Here is a 16,143-nt window from a genome sequence, read left to right as displayed (position 1 = left end):
CTGTGCAAGGGTAGGGGGAAGACAGAGAGACAGAGAGTGAGGAGTGGTGAGGAAGGCTGATTCTGCTGTTAACAATGACGAGGAGACTTTGGTTGCTAAAGGCTTATTATGTTTATCATAATTTGGTTTCCCCTTTTTCCCCTTTTGCAGAAGCCAAACACTGTGCTGGAACCTGCTTACAAGCCCTTGGTCATGAAGAACGTCTCCACCCTGCCTGTGCATGTGTTGCTCTCCACAAGTGGACCCTTCCTTATCTGCGAGGCCAATAAATCTCCGCTGCCATTAACTCTGGAGGTAAGTTGACAGAGTGCTGTCCTAACAAGCTCCTAGGAGAGTTGTGTGTGTGACAAAGGAAGAGGAAAATGTCAGCCTGCTCTCTCGTTTCAGACCAGACAGAGAGGAAGAATTTAAGAAACGAAGAGGAAAGATTACAGAAAATTTATATGTCATAAATTCCAGTATCACTCAACTATTTTTTTTAATTTTTTAATGTTTATTTATATGTGTGAGAGAGCAGTAGACAGACAGAGCACAAGCTGGGGAGGGGCAGAGAGAGAAGGAGACACAGAATCTGAAGCAGGTTCCAGGTTCTGAGCTGTCAGCACAGAGCCCAACACAGGGCTCAAACTCACCAGTGGTGAGATCATGACCTGTACCAGTCAGATGCTTAACTGACTGAGCCACCCAGGGGCCCCTCAACTATGGTTTTTTAAATGATTATTTATTTATTTTCTAGAGCGAGAAAGAGAGAGAGATCATGGAGGAGAGAGAGAAGCAGAGAAAGGGAGAAAGAGAATCCCAGGCAGGCTTCATTGATGTCAGTGCAGAGCCCAGTGCAGGGCTCAAACTCATGAATCATGAAATCATGATCTGATCCGAAACTAAGAGTTGGACACTTAACTAACTGAGCCACCTAGGTGCCCCTCACCCCACTATTATTAATGACATAAGAACTTTGGCTCGTTATGATAACCTTTAATTTTTGCCCATTGTAATCTTTAGAAAATAGTGACTTCCCACTAATGATAATAGAAACCTTTTAATTCTACTTCTCTAAAGCAAAGTTTTGTACTGTAGGCAACAAGGAAATAGCTAAAACCCAGTCCCTAAACCAGCGCGCCCATCTCCAGATACTAAGAAATCTGAACTGGGCTGAGGGAGGAGGCTGTGTGCTTGCTGAGCCACCGCAGTGTGATGCAGGATGCAGTGTTCTCGAAACATCCCTCCAGGACCCTGTGCAGGGCCCCCGGGTGGCCCAGTCAGCTGAGCATCCAACTCTTGATTTCAGTGCAAGTCATGATCTCATGGTTCCTAGGATTCTCTCTTTCCCTCTCCCTCTCTCTCTATCTCCCTTTCACCCTCTCACCCACTCACCCTCTCACCTTCTCTCCTCCTCGGCCCTTCTCCTACTCACACACTCTTTCTCTATCTCAAAATAAATAAATAAATTTAAAAATAAAAAAGACCACCGTTGGATCCCTTGCTGAGCATGCGGACACTGGTGGAAATGGCTGGGCCATGTGGCCGGCAGCACTGCAGAGCTGTAGGGAAGGAGGGAAGGAGGAACCAGACCTACACACCGCTGTGTCCAGCCTCCCAGTCTGGGAAGACAGCTAACGAAGAAGAGGTAAAAAGGAGGCAGGGAGGGCAGGCAGCAATCCTGAGATCTCAGAAGAGGGAGCCCGTTGCTGAAGGAGATCTGCCCTGAGCCTTGCTCAGGGAGAAGGATCTTGGAAGGAAACGGGGGACATTGCTGTTTAGTGAGAGGGTTGCAGACAGTGCCTGATTGGTGGCTGTAAACTACACAACCACCTCCCCTCCCCACCAGTTCATCAGTGGTTTCCTTCAAGCCTGAGCTGGGAAAACACCAGATAAGATCTTTGCGTAGAGAAATAAAAGGGAGAGGCAGAAGAAAAACCTACTGCAAGGGAACCTATAAAAGGAAGACGGAAAGTATAAATGTAGTTTTCTTCAGCCTTAGAGAAATGATAGATGACATGACTTGTCTTTAAAAAGAGCTTAAAGACGAGATACAAATGTTCAAAGTGGAGATGAAGAGGGGTAAGCTCACAGGGCGGAGGAGAACAAATGGGAGATAAAGTGAAAATTCAGATATGAGCAACTTTCTCCATGTGGGTGGTAGATTAGACATATTCTCTTGCCCCCTTCCTGAAATCTTAAGATAAAAGTAGAAATGTTCAGAAGGAAAGAAGCCCAGGACAATAAAATAAAGAAGGAAGAGGATGGATGTAACCAAATAATGAGAGATTTAAACAAATTCTAGAAGATGGAAGAGGATAGAGTGGGTTGACCAAAAAGGCACAAAAACCAGCATTTTAGAAAATTCTCCAGTGAGACCACAAAGAGTGAGAGTCATTCAACCTGAGTAGCCTGGGCTCAGAGGCAACGAGTGTGAGAGGAACACTGAAAATAGAGGGATTCCGTGTGCACTAGACAGCTGTCCCACCTGACTTCCCCCCACCCCCAAACACACACACACAAACCCGGGCAGCTGGCTTATATCCCAAGACCTGAAGATAAGTGCTCTTCCCCAGAGAAACTGATCAAAGTGCCAGGGGAACTTTAATGTTTCTAGTGTGATTTTTAGCCCTCCAGGATAGTCACTGGGGTCTGGGGTATGTGCACCAACTGATCGCCCCCTCTCTGCCCAAGAAAGCTGTTCTATAGACCAGCCCTAGACACAAATTGAGAGGTGGTGGTCTCTGGACTATCAGGATGCCAGATTGGGTCAGGAATTACTTCTTCCTGTACTATTATAGTACAGTGGGACCTTTTATATTATTTGCATGTCTAACTTTAATAAAAGCATACATATAACTTAAAAAATAAAGAGCTTTGGGACCTGGGTGGCTCACTCAGTTGAGTGTCCAACATCAGCTCAGGCCATGATTTTGCTGAGTTCGAGCCCCACATGGGGCTCAGAGCCTAGAGCCTACTTCAGATTCTGTGTCTCCCTCTCTCTCTACCCCTCCCCTGCTCACGCTCTGTCTGTCTCCTCAAAAATAAATAAATATTTAAAAATAAATAAGTAAAGAGCTTTTACAAATGAACAGGAAAAACACCAATAGAAAAATAGGCACAGGAAATGAATCGAGTTCACAGAAAGAAAAATAAAATGGCTCTTAAATATATGAAAATGTGCTCAACTTTAATCACATTAGAAGAGATGCAAATTCATGTTTCCTATCAGACTGGCAAAGAGCAAAACTTCGATAGTGCTCTGTGTTGGGGGGCACGTGGAAATAGGCACCCCCACAGTTTCAGGGAAGTATACATTAGAAGATAATACGGCTACAGCTATCAAAATTTCAAATGTCCAAACTCTTTGACCTCATTATTTGTCTGCTAGGAGTTTACTCTTCAGATACAGACACAACGCACAGATAACATATAGACAAGGGTATTCACTCCAACACTGATTACAGGAGTAAAAGGTTGGGAGACAATATCCATCAGTAGGAGACTGGTCACGTAAATGATGACGGAATTATATGACGGAATAAAATGCAGCTATGAGGCAGCTCCATGTGCACTGGTGAGTGATCTCCCAGTGAACAAAGCACTTGGCAGAACAAGAGTACACAGTATGCTAGCATGTGTATAAAACATTTTTAAATACATATATGAATGGGTTTTTTTTATCAGTATATTATTTCCACAAGGATAAGCAATACACTTGTAACCTTGGTGCCTCAGGGGCGGGGAACAAGGGGCTTGGATAAGAGGTTTATGTTTTTAAAAGCAAGGCCATACCCTGTCGTGGGACAAAATGTTATGGAATATTCAACAGGGAGTCATATCTTGGTGAAATTACTGGTCTTACTGATAACCAAAGAGTTCTATGGCCTCCGAGCAGAAAAGAAGGGACCCATCAAGGGAAGAGTTTAGACTAACCTCAGCCTTCTCCGCAGTAATACTTAGTGCCAGATGACAGTGCAGCAATGGCTCAGAGTTTTGAGAGAGTCACCCAAGGGCTAGGAAGGATAAGCAGCTTTGCTGAAATTCACTGGTGACTGATAGAGGCTGGATTTGCCCCCAAGCAGTCTGGCTCCGGAGTTTATGATTTTAGGATTATTATCTCTTGTGTAAGAATAATTTTTCAAGTGTTTTTTTTTCTGATAAAAAATTTCAAACATTAAAAAAATAAGTTAGTCTAATTTCATTTTTGTAAAAATGTTATTTATCTATCCATCATGTCTGGACTCATGTTTACAAAATGTTAACTCTGAGAAATAATATATGGTGAAATTTTGGACAAGTTTCTAATTTCTCCTCCTTGTGCTTTTATATATAATGTGACTTTTTGTGAATGTGTATCATTTCTACAAAACAACAAAGGGGGAAACTGTTTAATTCAGTCTTCAAAGATACGTAAATACCAGGCATTGCAATGCCATGTGCTACAGTCTGCAAGAATGGGTTCTAAACTGAGCCACCTGTACAGGGGATGGCCGCTCTTTCAGCTGGGACCAGCTGGCTGAAGGGTCATTGCCCTCTCTCAGATTCTTGAATCAGGTGATTGGCTTTATCCATAGAAACCATCTAATCAGGTCAACAAAGTGCACAGTTAAATACCCAAACCTAAAGACTCAGTGGACAGGCAAGTGCTCTGTGAAAGACTTAGCCCTGTGTGCTTGCCTCCCGACTGCCTCGGGGCACTTGCTGCAAAACCGGGAGGCGGCTTTCCCGTGGATTAACTGTGTGAATTGAGCAATTCCTAGAAAAGCTAACTCATAGCCAGGCTTTCTGCGGTAAGGTGTTCCAGTGGCATTGGCATCAAGGAACACACGGGGATTTGAATCAAAGAGAGGAAAGAATAAACATAATCTACTGAATAAACTCTGTCAAGCTTCTGAGTGTCATTTTAAGTTGAATAGAAGACAGCAGAAAGTGGGTAACACTGTGCTTAAGAGTTAGAATTGCAGACATTAGAAAAGAAATTAAATTGCCTAATCCATCCCTTTCTGGGTCACCCTCCACAGAGTCCTTCCCCCAGGGCTTTAGAAAGCCTTTTTAAAAATTTCTTAAATCTTGAATTTTTCCCACTTGTCTAGGAAGAGCATTTTACAATCTAATATTTTTTGTTAAGAATATCTTATAAGTTATTCATTGCAGACTTTCCCTTTTGCAACTACGCAATCCTTACAACCTCACAACTATTATCAAAATCTCTTCCTTCAAATGATTCCCATCCAGATTTTCCTTGCTTTCATGTTCAACTAATAAAATATGTGTGTGCATATATGTATATAAAATATCTATAGTTATTGATATAGTATAGATAGCTATATGGATTTATACCAGCTATTTAATTATGTTTAATTGTGAATACGTAATTATGGACAAAAGAAATGTAGCCCTGTATGTATTCCATACTAATCTGTTTGTACTATATGCGTATCTGTATGTGTGTATGTCCATACATATGTATAAATTACTTTGGTTGTCCTGTTCTATGGAGCAGATTGAAAATGTATAGTACAAAGGTTGGTAATTCCCCGTTGTCTTGTTTGTAGCCTATTAAGCTGGAGATTAATGGAGAAAAACACTTGCTGGTCAAATTTGACCCTTCCTACAGAAATGATTTGAACAACTGGGTAGCAGAAGAAATTCTAGCAATCAAGTATATAGAGCACCCTCAAGTAGACAGCGTGAGCCTGCGTGGAGAAGTGAACTACCCCAACCTCAGCTTTGAGACCATGGAGCTGGATTTTGGCTGCATCCTGAACGATACGGAGGTGATCCGATATATAACAATCACCAACTGCAGCCCCTTGCTTGTGAAGTTCCGCTGGTTCCTGCTGGTAGACAACGAGGAAAATCAGATAAGGTACCCCCAGCCTGCCATGCCCTCAGACCTCTCCTCCACTCTTCCCTTCTCTCTCCTTTGGGCTTTGTACCAGGTTACCCGGAATCTGTGTACTGGTCTTTCACAGTGTTCAGTTCTGACAATTAGTTATTGGCAGAAAGAACAAAGGACCTCAAATCGTGGTTCATTCTAGATTTTCAAACAGGAAGAGCAGCTAAAACATCTTTGAAAGCCCCAATTACCACCAGATTCGCAAAGCAACATCCATAAGCCTGCTTTAATTTTGAATCTAGTGGTTGGATCATTAGAAATGTGTCACTAACAAAATGAAGTCTTTATAGAGTTTTCTTAAGCATTTCAAACCCAAAGCATGGATAGAATATGATGATACATTGAGGACGTGCTGTACTAAGCTCCATGTTCTGCATATCTTGGTGGGTTTCATTCTTTTTTTTTTAATTTTTTAAACATTTATTCATTTTTGAGAGGTGGAGAAAGACAGAGTGTGAGTGGGGGTAGGGGAGAGAGAGAGGGAGTCACAGAATCTGAAGCAGGCTCCGGGTTCTGAGCTGTCAGCGCAGAGGCTGATGTAGGGCTTGAACTCACAAACCATGAGATCATGACCTGAGCCATCCAGCTGCCCCTTGGTGGGTGTCATTCTAACCCATACATATACATACAGGTGTATACATATGTACAAAATAATGGGAGGGGGTGAGTGTGGAAAGAGGAAAGCTGTCTTCAGAATATTTGGATTTAGAAATGTCTCTCTGTTCATTTAGAAGCTAAATCCAAACTTAATTTGGAAAACACTCCTTAAAAAAACATAACAGCCTATTTTAGTCAAGCCAAGTCATCTGAGTCTGAAGCCTCATTGGTGAGCAGGACATACGGACTTCTGTGTATCTCCTTACTGGATGTCTGGACAGCTCTGGGCTCGGTACCTGAATGCCAAGCTGCCACTCTGCATAGGGAAGCCTCATGTTGTTTCCTCGGGTTGTCGGGTTGTCGGGTTGTCGTTACATCCCATATGCAACCTTCATCTCGCATATGAAAGCCAGCTTTTCCCTGCCCGGGCTTGTTTCCATGGTAACAAAGGCTTGCTCTGAATGTCTTCCGGATACATCTAATGATGACCCAGCTTGGCACTGAAGGCGGGCCTGGGCCTGAACGACTGAGCCTGCTCATTAGGTGCCAAGGGCTGTTTAGGTTTGGGGTGAAATCAGCCAGCCTCACCTAATGAGCTTCAAATACCAGATTCTGTGAAGTTATTCTGATGTAACATAGCTACGTGGGTTTATTCTACCCCGGCACAAGGGGCATGCTTTGTTTATTGTTCATTTTTGAGAGGCCATTTCCATAATTAAAATGATGGTATTTGGAAAATAGACTGGGCCAGGACTGGAGAGGATGTCCTTTAATTTCCATTGTGTTAAGCATTTATTTAACCATTTTCCCCTCTCTCTAGTATCTTCCTATATCTTGATATTGAACTTTTGTTTATAATTCATTTGTTCACTCATTCATTCATTCAAAGAGTCATTCAGAAAGCATTCGATAAGTGACTCTTAGGCACCAGACAACGTGTGAGGCATTGGGGATATAAAAGTGAGGAAGACCTTCTCCCTGGCCCAAGGCTATTGGGTAATCACAGGGAACGAGTGGTAATGCCAGGCTCTGAGGCAGAGCAGAGGTGCGAATGAGAGCTCAGAAGAATCCAAGAAGGCTGCACCGAGAAGCACAGTTAAATGTCTCAGACGGAGCAACAAGGAAGAAGTAACAGGAATAGGGTGCTTATATCAGTTAGGATTCGTGGATCCCATTCTGTCGCAAGTCCCAGGAAACCTGACCCTCAACAAAAATGTAAAGGAAAAGACATTCACTCGTTCCTACAACTCAAAAGTCCAGATTCACTCTGGCTTCTGGCCCAGGTTGAAGCTCCGTCTCTTAGCTCTGCTTTCATGTGTTAGAGCCAAGTTTTGGGGTCAGCTTTTCTCCCATGGTCCCCACATGCCAGCTCTCCTGGGACCACATTCTTACAGATCTGAGCTCCAGGAAAGGAACATTAGCCTTTGTACGCGACCTATCTTGAGATTCACTCTGACTGGACCAGCTCAGTCACATTTCCTGTCCCCTCCCCAAGTCTGTCACTCAGTGGAGGGCAAAGCACTGATCAGCATTAGCCTGGCCACATGCCCCACAACCAAGGGCTGCCGTGGTGACCTCGGTCACCCCATGATCTGAATGGGGTGGAAGAGGGGCAGATCTCTAGACCAAAACCGACGTATGAGAGCATGAATGCCGGAAGGGCAAAGGACATGCATCTGCCAGTGTCCGTGGAGGGCCCATCAGCGCGGCCACAGCACAGGCTTCACTGGCAAGGGAGAAGCCAGGGCAAATTCTGGGATGTTGATTGGCAATCGTGTGTAAGAAACCTGGTGCCCAGGATGAGGAGTTTAGACTCTTGGAAGCAGCAGGGAGATTTGTAATCAAGAGGCAATAAAGTCCACCTTTTTTTTTCCAGAAAGATAACTCTTAGCCTCATTCAACATGGCTGCCCAGTCCCTCCTTCCAAAACCCCTGCCTTTCTTGCTTTGAATACCACTGGATTCTCCTGCTTTCTTGCTTATCCCCTTGACTTTTCCCTCCTTCTCAACCCTGGAACAGCAGCAGGTGCACCTAGTGTGCATAGGATGCAGGGCTCCATCCCAGGCTCCTGCTCTCCATGCAGTGGTAGTTAGTGACTGCACCTAAGGCTTCCAACCATCTCCACCTAGACTCTCTGCTGAGTCCCAAGGGCATCTCCTTCTTGACAACTCCTCTCGGATGTTTCCCAGGTAACTGGCATCCAGTGTGCCCCATGCCAAACTCAAGTTCTCCTTCTACCCCCTCCCTGCCTCTCTTCTAGGCCCCCCCGACCCCAGTGAATGACATCCATGTCCTGAGAGGCATCCAGATTCCTTCCTCTCCCTGAACTCACCCATCAAAGCCATCACCAAGTTTTACCTGTTCTGCCTTCTAAAACCCCCTCATTCCCATTCCATGATGATTATCCTAGTTCAGGTCACCATCCTCTCTTGCCTGGACCATTTTGATGTCCCTAACTGGACTCCATCATCCACTCAGTAGCCAATTGATGAACATGTCACTGCTCTGGTTTTCAGCCTTCAAGCACCCATCCTTCCTAGGATGCAGTACGGAATACTTGCTGTGTTCATGGCTCAGCGTGGGGTTTCCCTGTCTTCTACCCCAGTTTCTTCTCATCTCACTCAGCCCACACCACGCTGGCCCCTTTCCTGTCCAGGCCATTCCTGTCTGAGCACACACACTCTGCTGGAAGCTCCCTCCATGCCTCGCCTCACCAGCCCCTGCTCCCTTGTCGAGTCTCAGCTCCAGTGTTCTGCCCTGCGAGGCCCTAAGACCCTTCCCTACATGACCTCCACTGACATAGGCCCTGGTAACCCATCTGCTTCGTGGCACATCACACTTGTAATTATGGGCCAGTGTCCAGCTTCCCAGCTGGCTCTTAAACCCTTGCGGCCAGGGAGCACCTCTGTCCTGTCACCTCTGGATCCCGGGGCCCATAGCACAGGATAGGCAGCACAGAGTAGGTCCTCAAAGGGTGTTTTCTAATTTGTAACTGCTCCCCCCCGGGTATTTGTGGTGAGGGAGAATCATTTTATAACTGATTAAAGTTTCTTTTCTATCAGCTTCTTGGCGCCTGTCAAATGAAAAGTTTTAAGGTATAAATGTCACGTTGGGTAGCAAAAAAAAAAAACACCACCACTTGCCCTTCAGACAGGCTTTCTTTCTCCACAGACCTCCAGTAAAACTAACCCACTCATTGGCTAAAGGTCACTTTTATCAGATATACCAACATTAACCTTTCTTTTCCAATTTGAATTCTCCTAAGCCTTACCGTTAGTAAAAGAAACAAAAGATAAAAGAGGCTTTTCTTTTTCTTCTCTTACAGCAGCATGTTAGGATGCCCAGACATTCTCAACATCCTACCTATCACAAGACACACACACATATGAGCCATGTGCATACATGTGTGTACATACACGTGTGTGTGTGTGTGTGTGTGTGTGTGTGTGTGTGACCCTGTAAGCAATTCTGACGGAGCCATCTAAAGGATCTCTTGTTTGAGCATTTTTTTTCCCCAGGTTGGCCCTCATGTCACATATAAGGACAAAGAAATAAAATGGACAAGTGTGCAAAAAAAAAAAAAAAAGCACTCCCTAAGAGGAATGCTGGTCATTGTCTTAGAAAACTTCTCATCCACTGAGTTCAGATGCATGGCTGGATTTGAGACTGACTTTGGTAGATGACAGTCTGGGCCGTGCGTAGGTACACGTGTCGTGAGGAAGCTGCCAGCACTGCAGGAATGTGCCTTTTGTGGGTCTGTCTCTTCAACATGACTGCTCAGCTGGCCGAGAACAGGATGCTCCGTCACATCTGTGTGGAAGAGGCCCAGGGCAGCCCACGCCGGAAGCGGCCCTTACCTCTAAGAGGCCAGGGAGTGAGCCAGGGGGACCCTAGCTGGGCCAGCGTCTCTGCCCAGGCTCAGCGCCACAGCGCTGATGCTGGGACTTAAAGCACATGGCCAAGTGGTCTCTAAGGACAGCTTTGCCTTTTTGTTTCCAGATCTGATTATAGATAAACTGAATACAGGGGGCTAAGGGAGCACAGCCCTGCAGCAAAGAGATGTTGTTCTCATGTTGATTTCTCTGGGATGAGCGTCAGTTGTCCAACGTTGTGATTGGAAGAGGGTGGGAAGACTGGAAGGAAGGTAGGGGACGCCTCATTTCTGGATGCTTCCATTCGTCTCTTTTCAATTTTTCAATTTCTGTTGCCTCAAAAGTAGAACTTTTTTTTCTTATTTTAAATGCTTATTTACTTTTGAGAGGAGTGGGGAGGGGCAGAGAAAGAGGGGAACAGAGGATGTGAAGCATGCTCTGTGCTGACATGAGTCCCATGTGGGGCTTGAACTCACCAACCATGAGATCATGACCTGAGCTGAAGTCAGACACTCAACTGGCTGAGCCACCCAGGTGCCCCAAAAGTGGAACTTCTTTTTCTAAGTCACGATATGTTAGTGGTAGTTGAGGTCCTGGGCTACAGCGTCGGACATGGCTGGTTAGAATCCAGGCTCTGTCCTCTTGGCCATGGGCCCCTGTGCTCTGGTTTACTTCCCTATAAATGCAGTTAACATGGAGACCTAAAAGAGCTGTTGTGAGGATTAAATGAGATGTATCCATAAAGTGCATACCTCTGAGATAAGAAAGAAAAGCTGGAACTGGTGGCTGTTTTGGGGCTTTCAGAGGGTCCCTTTGTCTCCTCCATTCCCTCATACCAAGTGCTGGTACGTGAAACGCTCCCCGGAACCCTAAGGTTTTATAGCTGTAGGGCCCTCAGACACCGAGGAAAAGTGCTTTCTGACAAAGGGTAGAAAGGAAACTGGCTTTATTGACTGCATGGGGGCAGGCCCTGGGTATCCTTGCATCCAGCTGTCCCCAGCTGCTCAGTGCACTGGCCAAGAGCCTAGACTCTGAGGCAGCCTCCTACTTGGCTGCCTACCCCTTGTGACCGTGGGCTCCCCTACCTGCAGAGCTCTTGGAACAGTCCTTGTCATATAATACATGCTCAGCAAATGCCAGGCTCTTACAGACATTCCTCTCTGGAGGGAATTGAGGAGACTAATGTTAATGTTCATTAATTAAATGTTAATACCAGGCCATGTTTGAGAAGTAGCATCCCAGAGGCGGCTCTGAGACATTTTCTCCTGAAATTGGTGTGAAGCCTGAAGTCTGAGGGCGCCTGAGGGTGGCTGGTCTCTGGCCTGTGTTGGTCCCTTCCGTAACTCTCCCTCTCCGTTCCCCACCCGCCCCGCACGCCTCAGGATGCTTTAAGCTTCTGCACTTACAAGTTTTTTACTCTTGGACCTCCCAGAGAGGTTTGGATAAGAGAGAGAAGCAAGCATGGAGCCCTGGCACTAGAGGAAACGTGGCTCTGGTGATGGAGCAACAGGGGCCAGAGGGGGAACAGGAAGAGCGGGCACAGCTGGCCTTGGGCACAGTGCTGAGTCAGGCTCCAAGCCTGTCCGGGTCCCTTTCTTCAGCTCTCCGCTGTGTGTGTCTGAGCCAGAATGACAATTTCCCAACCCAAAGGATGAATCCAGCAGGAATGAGGGCTAGCTCCCTTCCCCGTATTAGGCTTCTTCTTATGTAACAAATCACCATAAAGTGGGTGACTTAAAACAATATGAATTTATTCTCTTCCAGTTCTGGAGGTCCAGAGTCTGAATCCATTTCACTGGGCCTAAGCCAAGTGTGGACAGAGCCACACGCTCCCTCTGCTCCCTCCAGAGGCTCTAGGGAAAATCTAGCAAAGTCCCCATTCTTGCCTTTTCCAGCTTCTGGAGCCTTCTTCCTTCCTCACAGTCCACGGCATAGTGTCCTCCCGTCTGTCTCCACTGAGATGGCCACACCCCTGCTCTGTTCTCAGCAGTATCACTCTCTGCCTCCCTCTTGGAAGGACAGTTGTGATCATTTCATGGGCCTCACCCAGATCCATCTCCCCCATCGCAAGACCTTAACTTAATCACATCTGCAAAGTCCCTTTTGACGTTTAAGGAAATGTTCCCAGGTTGCGGGGCTTCAAACAGGGACATGTGGAGGATGCCCATCAGTCAACCTACCAGATGCCCTACCTCTGCCAGCACCAAGGTCTCATGCTCTCTTCACTCTCTGCCAGGCCAAATTGGCTTTTTAAAATGGGTTTTCAATACTGATGACTTTATAATAACTTTTTGGTTCTAGTTTATAGCAAACCTGACTCAAACTAACTTATATTTAAAAAAAAATAGAATGCACTGACTCATGTAACAGAAACTGTCTAGTATGGGCTTCAGGCTCAGCTCAACCCAAGGTCAGGCAGTGTCACTGTGCCTCGTATCTCCCGCACCATCTCTTCGCTCTGCCCTCTGCTGTGTCGGCTCCATTCTTTGGCAGGTTCTGCACGCACTGTTGCTAGATGACTCAGAAGCTCCAGCAGCTCCAGCTCTCATATGCCAGGTTCAAGTCTGGGGGAAAGAGGTAGAGGCTTTTCTCTGAATAAGTCCTGGCAAGTGTTTTGCTGCAACTCACTGGCTTTGGTTGGTTCCTGTGTCCATCCCTCAACTAAGGCCTAGGGAACCCAGTGTTGCCCCTGGACTAAGCTGAAAGTTAGAGATAGGCTTATTGCCAGAGGGGAATGTAGGCACCTGAGCAGACACAGGAAGCTGGATCCCAGGTAGCGGAGAGCAAAGATGCCCAGCACAATGACTGATAGAACAGTGTGTTTCTCTTGCAAATCCCGAGCCAAAGAAATGGGCATCTAATTATGAAATGAGGGACCTTACCAGCACCCCAGGGACATGATAAGCTGATAGGCCCCTCAGACACTGGAAAAACAACTCATGATGAGACCTTTCCCAGCACCGCTACGCTGTGACCATGGAGTCAGAGCACCAGCTTCATGGGCATCTTCACATTTACTGGTTCTGCAGCTTTGATCTTTCATATGAAAGATCGTATCCCCATCTTTGAAACCTTCAGATTAGACCACCAACACAGTGAACAAATCCACATCTTTACTATGAGAAAAACCCCTTTCAACAGCTTCCCAGAACAAAATATGTCTCAAGTCAGAATTAATTCATGTAGACAATAGAATAAGGCCAAATCTCCAATAAAGAGATAATATTAGGAACATGAGAGGAAGATTCTGTAATTTTGACCATAAAAATAACCATAATTGTGTTCTTATCATGTGCCAGGCACAATTCTAATTCCATTATGTATCTTAGCTCATGTCCTACAACAAACCTGGTAAGTATTAATGTCTCCCCTTGAAACTGAGCCCGCACAGTGGGTCCGACATACCACATGGGTGCTGACTACAAAGCCCCTGCCTTAACCACTGCTTTCTGCTGACATATGAAAGTACCTTTTCTGTATATTTTATTACTGTGTGTCCATCTTTCATTTAAATTAACCTTTTGTGAATACTCCATCCAAATGTTGTGCTAGGTGCTGTGGATACTGCAGAGATAAATGAGACCCATCCCTGTCCATACAAATTGATAAACCATTGTTGATGTGGTGGTCCATCGTGGTCATGGTATTTGTCTGATTCGTTCTTGCACGTTCTCATCCCCACTCACCATCAAGGCTCTGAAGGGACGTATGTGTGAAAACGTGTGCTGAGAAGTGGAGAGGCACTTGTGGGGCCCAGCCACCACCCTGCACTTCAGAAGCGAGGACCCCAAACTCAGCTGGCTCTTCCTTTACACTTTGTAACCAGAGAATCATTGCAGAACCTCACTTTAAAACCTTTCATTTTGATTTTTTAACTGCTTGAAGGACACCTTATTGGCCTCTTAAGAATCAGGTGGCCCAGGCAAGAAGTAACAACAGAATTTGACAGCAGACAAGTTGGAGTAGCTGTTGGGTTTGCTTCAGGAGAAAAAATGGAAAGGAGAAACTGACAAGTGAGATCCCGAGAATGAACTAAATGCATAAAGGTGCTGTCCCAGGGACCGCAGAAATGTAAGAACTGTCACGGTCTGTAGCTAGGTGGGAGGTATTTGAGAGGAAGACTGAATGGGACTTGCTGGGGGACTGGATATGAGGGGGAAGAAAAGGGTATATCAAGGTCGGTGCCTGGATTTTCAGTTCAGGGAACTGGATAAGTGATAGTGCTGATGGGTGAGGAGAGGAACAGTCCAGATTTGCTGGTAGAAGGAGAAAGAGGGTCTGGGTCTGAACAAGATTACAGTAAAGCTCCGTGAATATGTACCCTGACTCCCACCCACTGGCCATAGAGCAAGAATCACCGTAGAGAGTTATCTGGGCCCCTTCAGCACAACCTGGTGAGTAGCAAGGTGCCGCGTGACACCAGGTGAGCAACAGGAATAGTCCTTCAGAAATACCAGTAAACAGGACTTAAGGGATGGAGTTTTCTGAAAAGTAACAGATTTGTGAATCTCTGTCATAGAAACTTCTCACAAGGCATTACCGTATGGCCCTTCGCCCTGTCTTTTCATTTAAGAACTTCTGGCAGGAATAGGGGATGGCAAACAGGAAGACGGAAATCTGAGTTCTTTTTGGTCCAGCGACAACAGCAAGAAGTTTGGTGGATATGTGGTTTTGTCTTCCTCAGTCTTTATTCTTCTCACTCTGCAGATGAGGTGCTGGGGATATCGGGGCAGTGTGCTTTCTCACGTCAGCCGGCTGTGCTTCTGCTAGGACCAAGAAGGGGACTTTGAAGAGTAGGCAAAATTAGAGGACTCAACAAAGAAGGCTGAGAAAGAAGAAAGTGGCCACCTTAACCAAGAAAAGGGAATGTGTTTTTAAATGGCAGGGAAACAGTTCCATCTCCAGGAATAGAATGGGAAATATATATGTGTGTGTATATATTATATATATAATATATTATACATATATATATTAATTTCAAGGTATGGATGAGCTAACAGGAATTCTCACAAGTTCCAAGGAACATTGAATGTTTATATTAGTTTCCTATATTGTATTAGTTTGCTAGTTTACTTCAGACTAGGAGGCTTAAACAAGAGAAATGTATTTTCTCAAAGTTCTAGAAGCCAGAATCCTCAGATCAAAGGGTTGGAAGGGTTGGTTCCTTCTATAGGGCATGAGGGAAGAATCTGTTCTAGGCCCTCTTCTTGGTTTAGAGATGACTGTCTTCTCCTGTGGCTTTCCTTTGTACATGTCTGTGGCCAAATTTCCAAATTTTGTAATAATAAAATGAATGTCACATCACATCCATTATAAATCTGACATTCTTAGTAAATATGAAGCCCTTTGTGAAAGAGAATAGTGTGAGGTTGGCCTCCCACTGACCTGCTTATACTCCATGCTGATGCCTCTAGAAGCCTCCCGGACCTCCCTCATCAGGCTTTCCCCAGCCCACCCATCTAGAAACTTCTCTCCTGCTATCATGGGCCAGCTAATTTATCTGACCAGGGGATCAGATTAGCCATCAGAGCAGACTGATGGGAGGACTGTAGCCATCTCTAGGTTTCCAGAAACAAGTTCCTGCCTTTGTAGTGGGCCTGCAAAAGATCAAGGCCAAGACTTTGAAGGAGACCTTTGAAGAGAGTGGGCCTTTTGCTCTTTTCATATTTAATTTAAAGGTGATCACCATTAGCGATCACATCTCCTTCTGTTTACAGCAGGTCAGCCCAATTTCATCAGATACCATGTTCGTTATCCCATAGAGAAATGAACTGAGCTGTTTTTCATTTCAAT

At 45.4% G+C, this 16,143-nt stretch overlaps 1 protein-coding gene across 1 annotated transcript in view; it reads left to right on the top strand.

Moving 5' to 3' along the window:
• HYDIN (HYDIN axonemal central pair apparatus protein) overlaps positions 1–16,143 on the top strand; it is a 417,349-nt gene that overhangs the window by 263,855 nt on the left and 137,351 nt on the right. Inside the window, exons 23-24 of the mRNA XM_029925166.1 lie at positions 151–294; positions 5,538–5,851. Of these exons, the coding sequence (XP_029781026.1) occupies positions 151–294; positions 5,538–5,851 (458 nt within the window). The remainder of the gene's footprint in view (positions 1–150; positions 295–5,537; positions 5,852–16,143) is intronic.

The sequence above is a fragment of the Suricata suricatta genome, chromosome 16, assembly GCF_006229205.1.
Source record: "Suricata suricatta isolate VVHF042 chromosome 16, meerkat_22Aug2017_6uvM2_HiC, whole genome shotgun sequence".
NCBI lineage: Eukaryota > Metazoa > Chordata > Mammalia > Carnivora > Herpestidae > Suricata > Suricata suricatta.
Note: the sequence above shows the minus strand (reverse complement) of the source record. Positions and strands in the feature narration are given on the sequence as shown.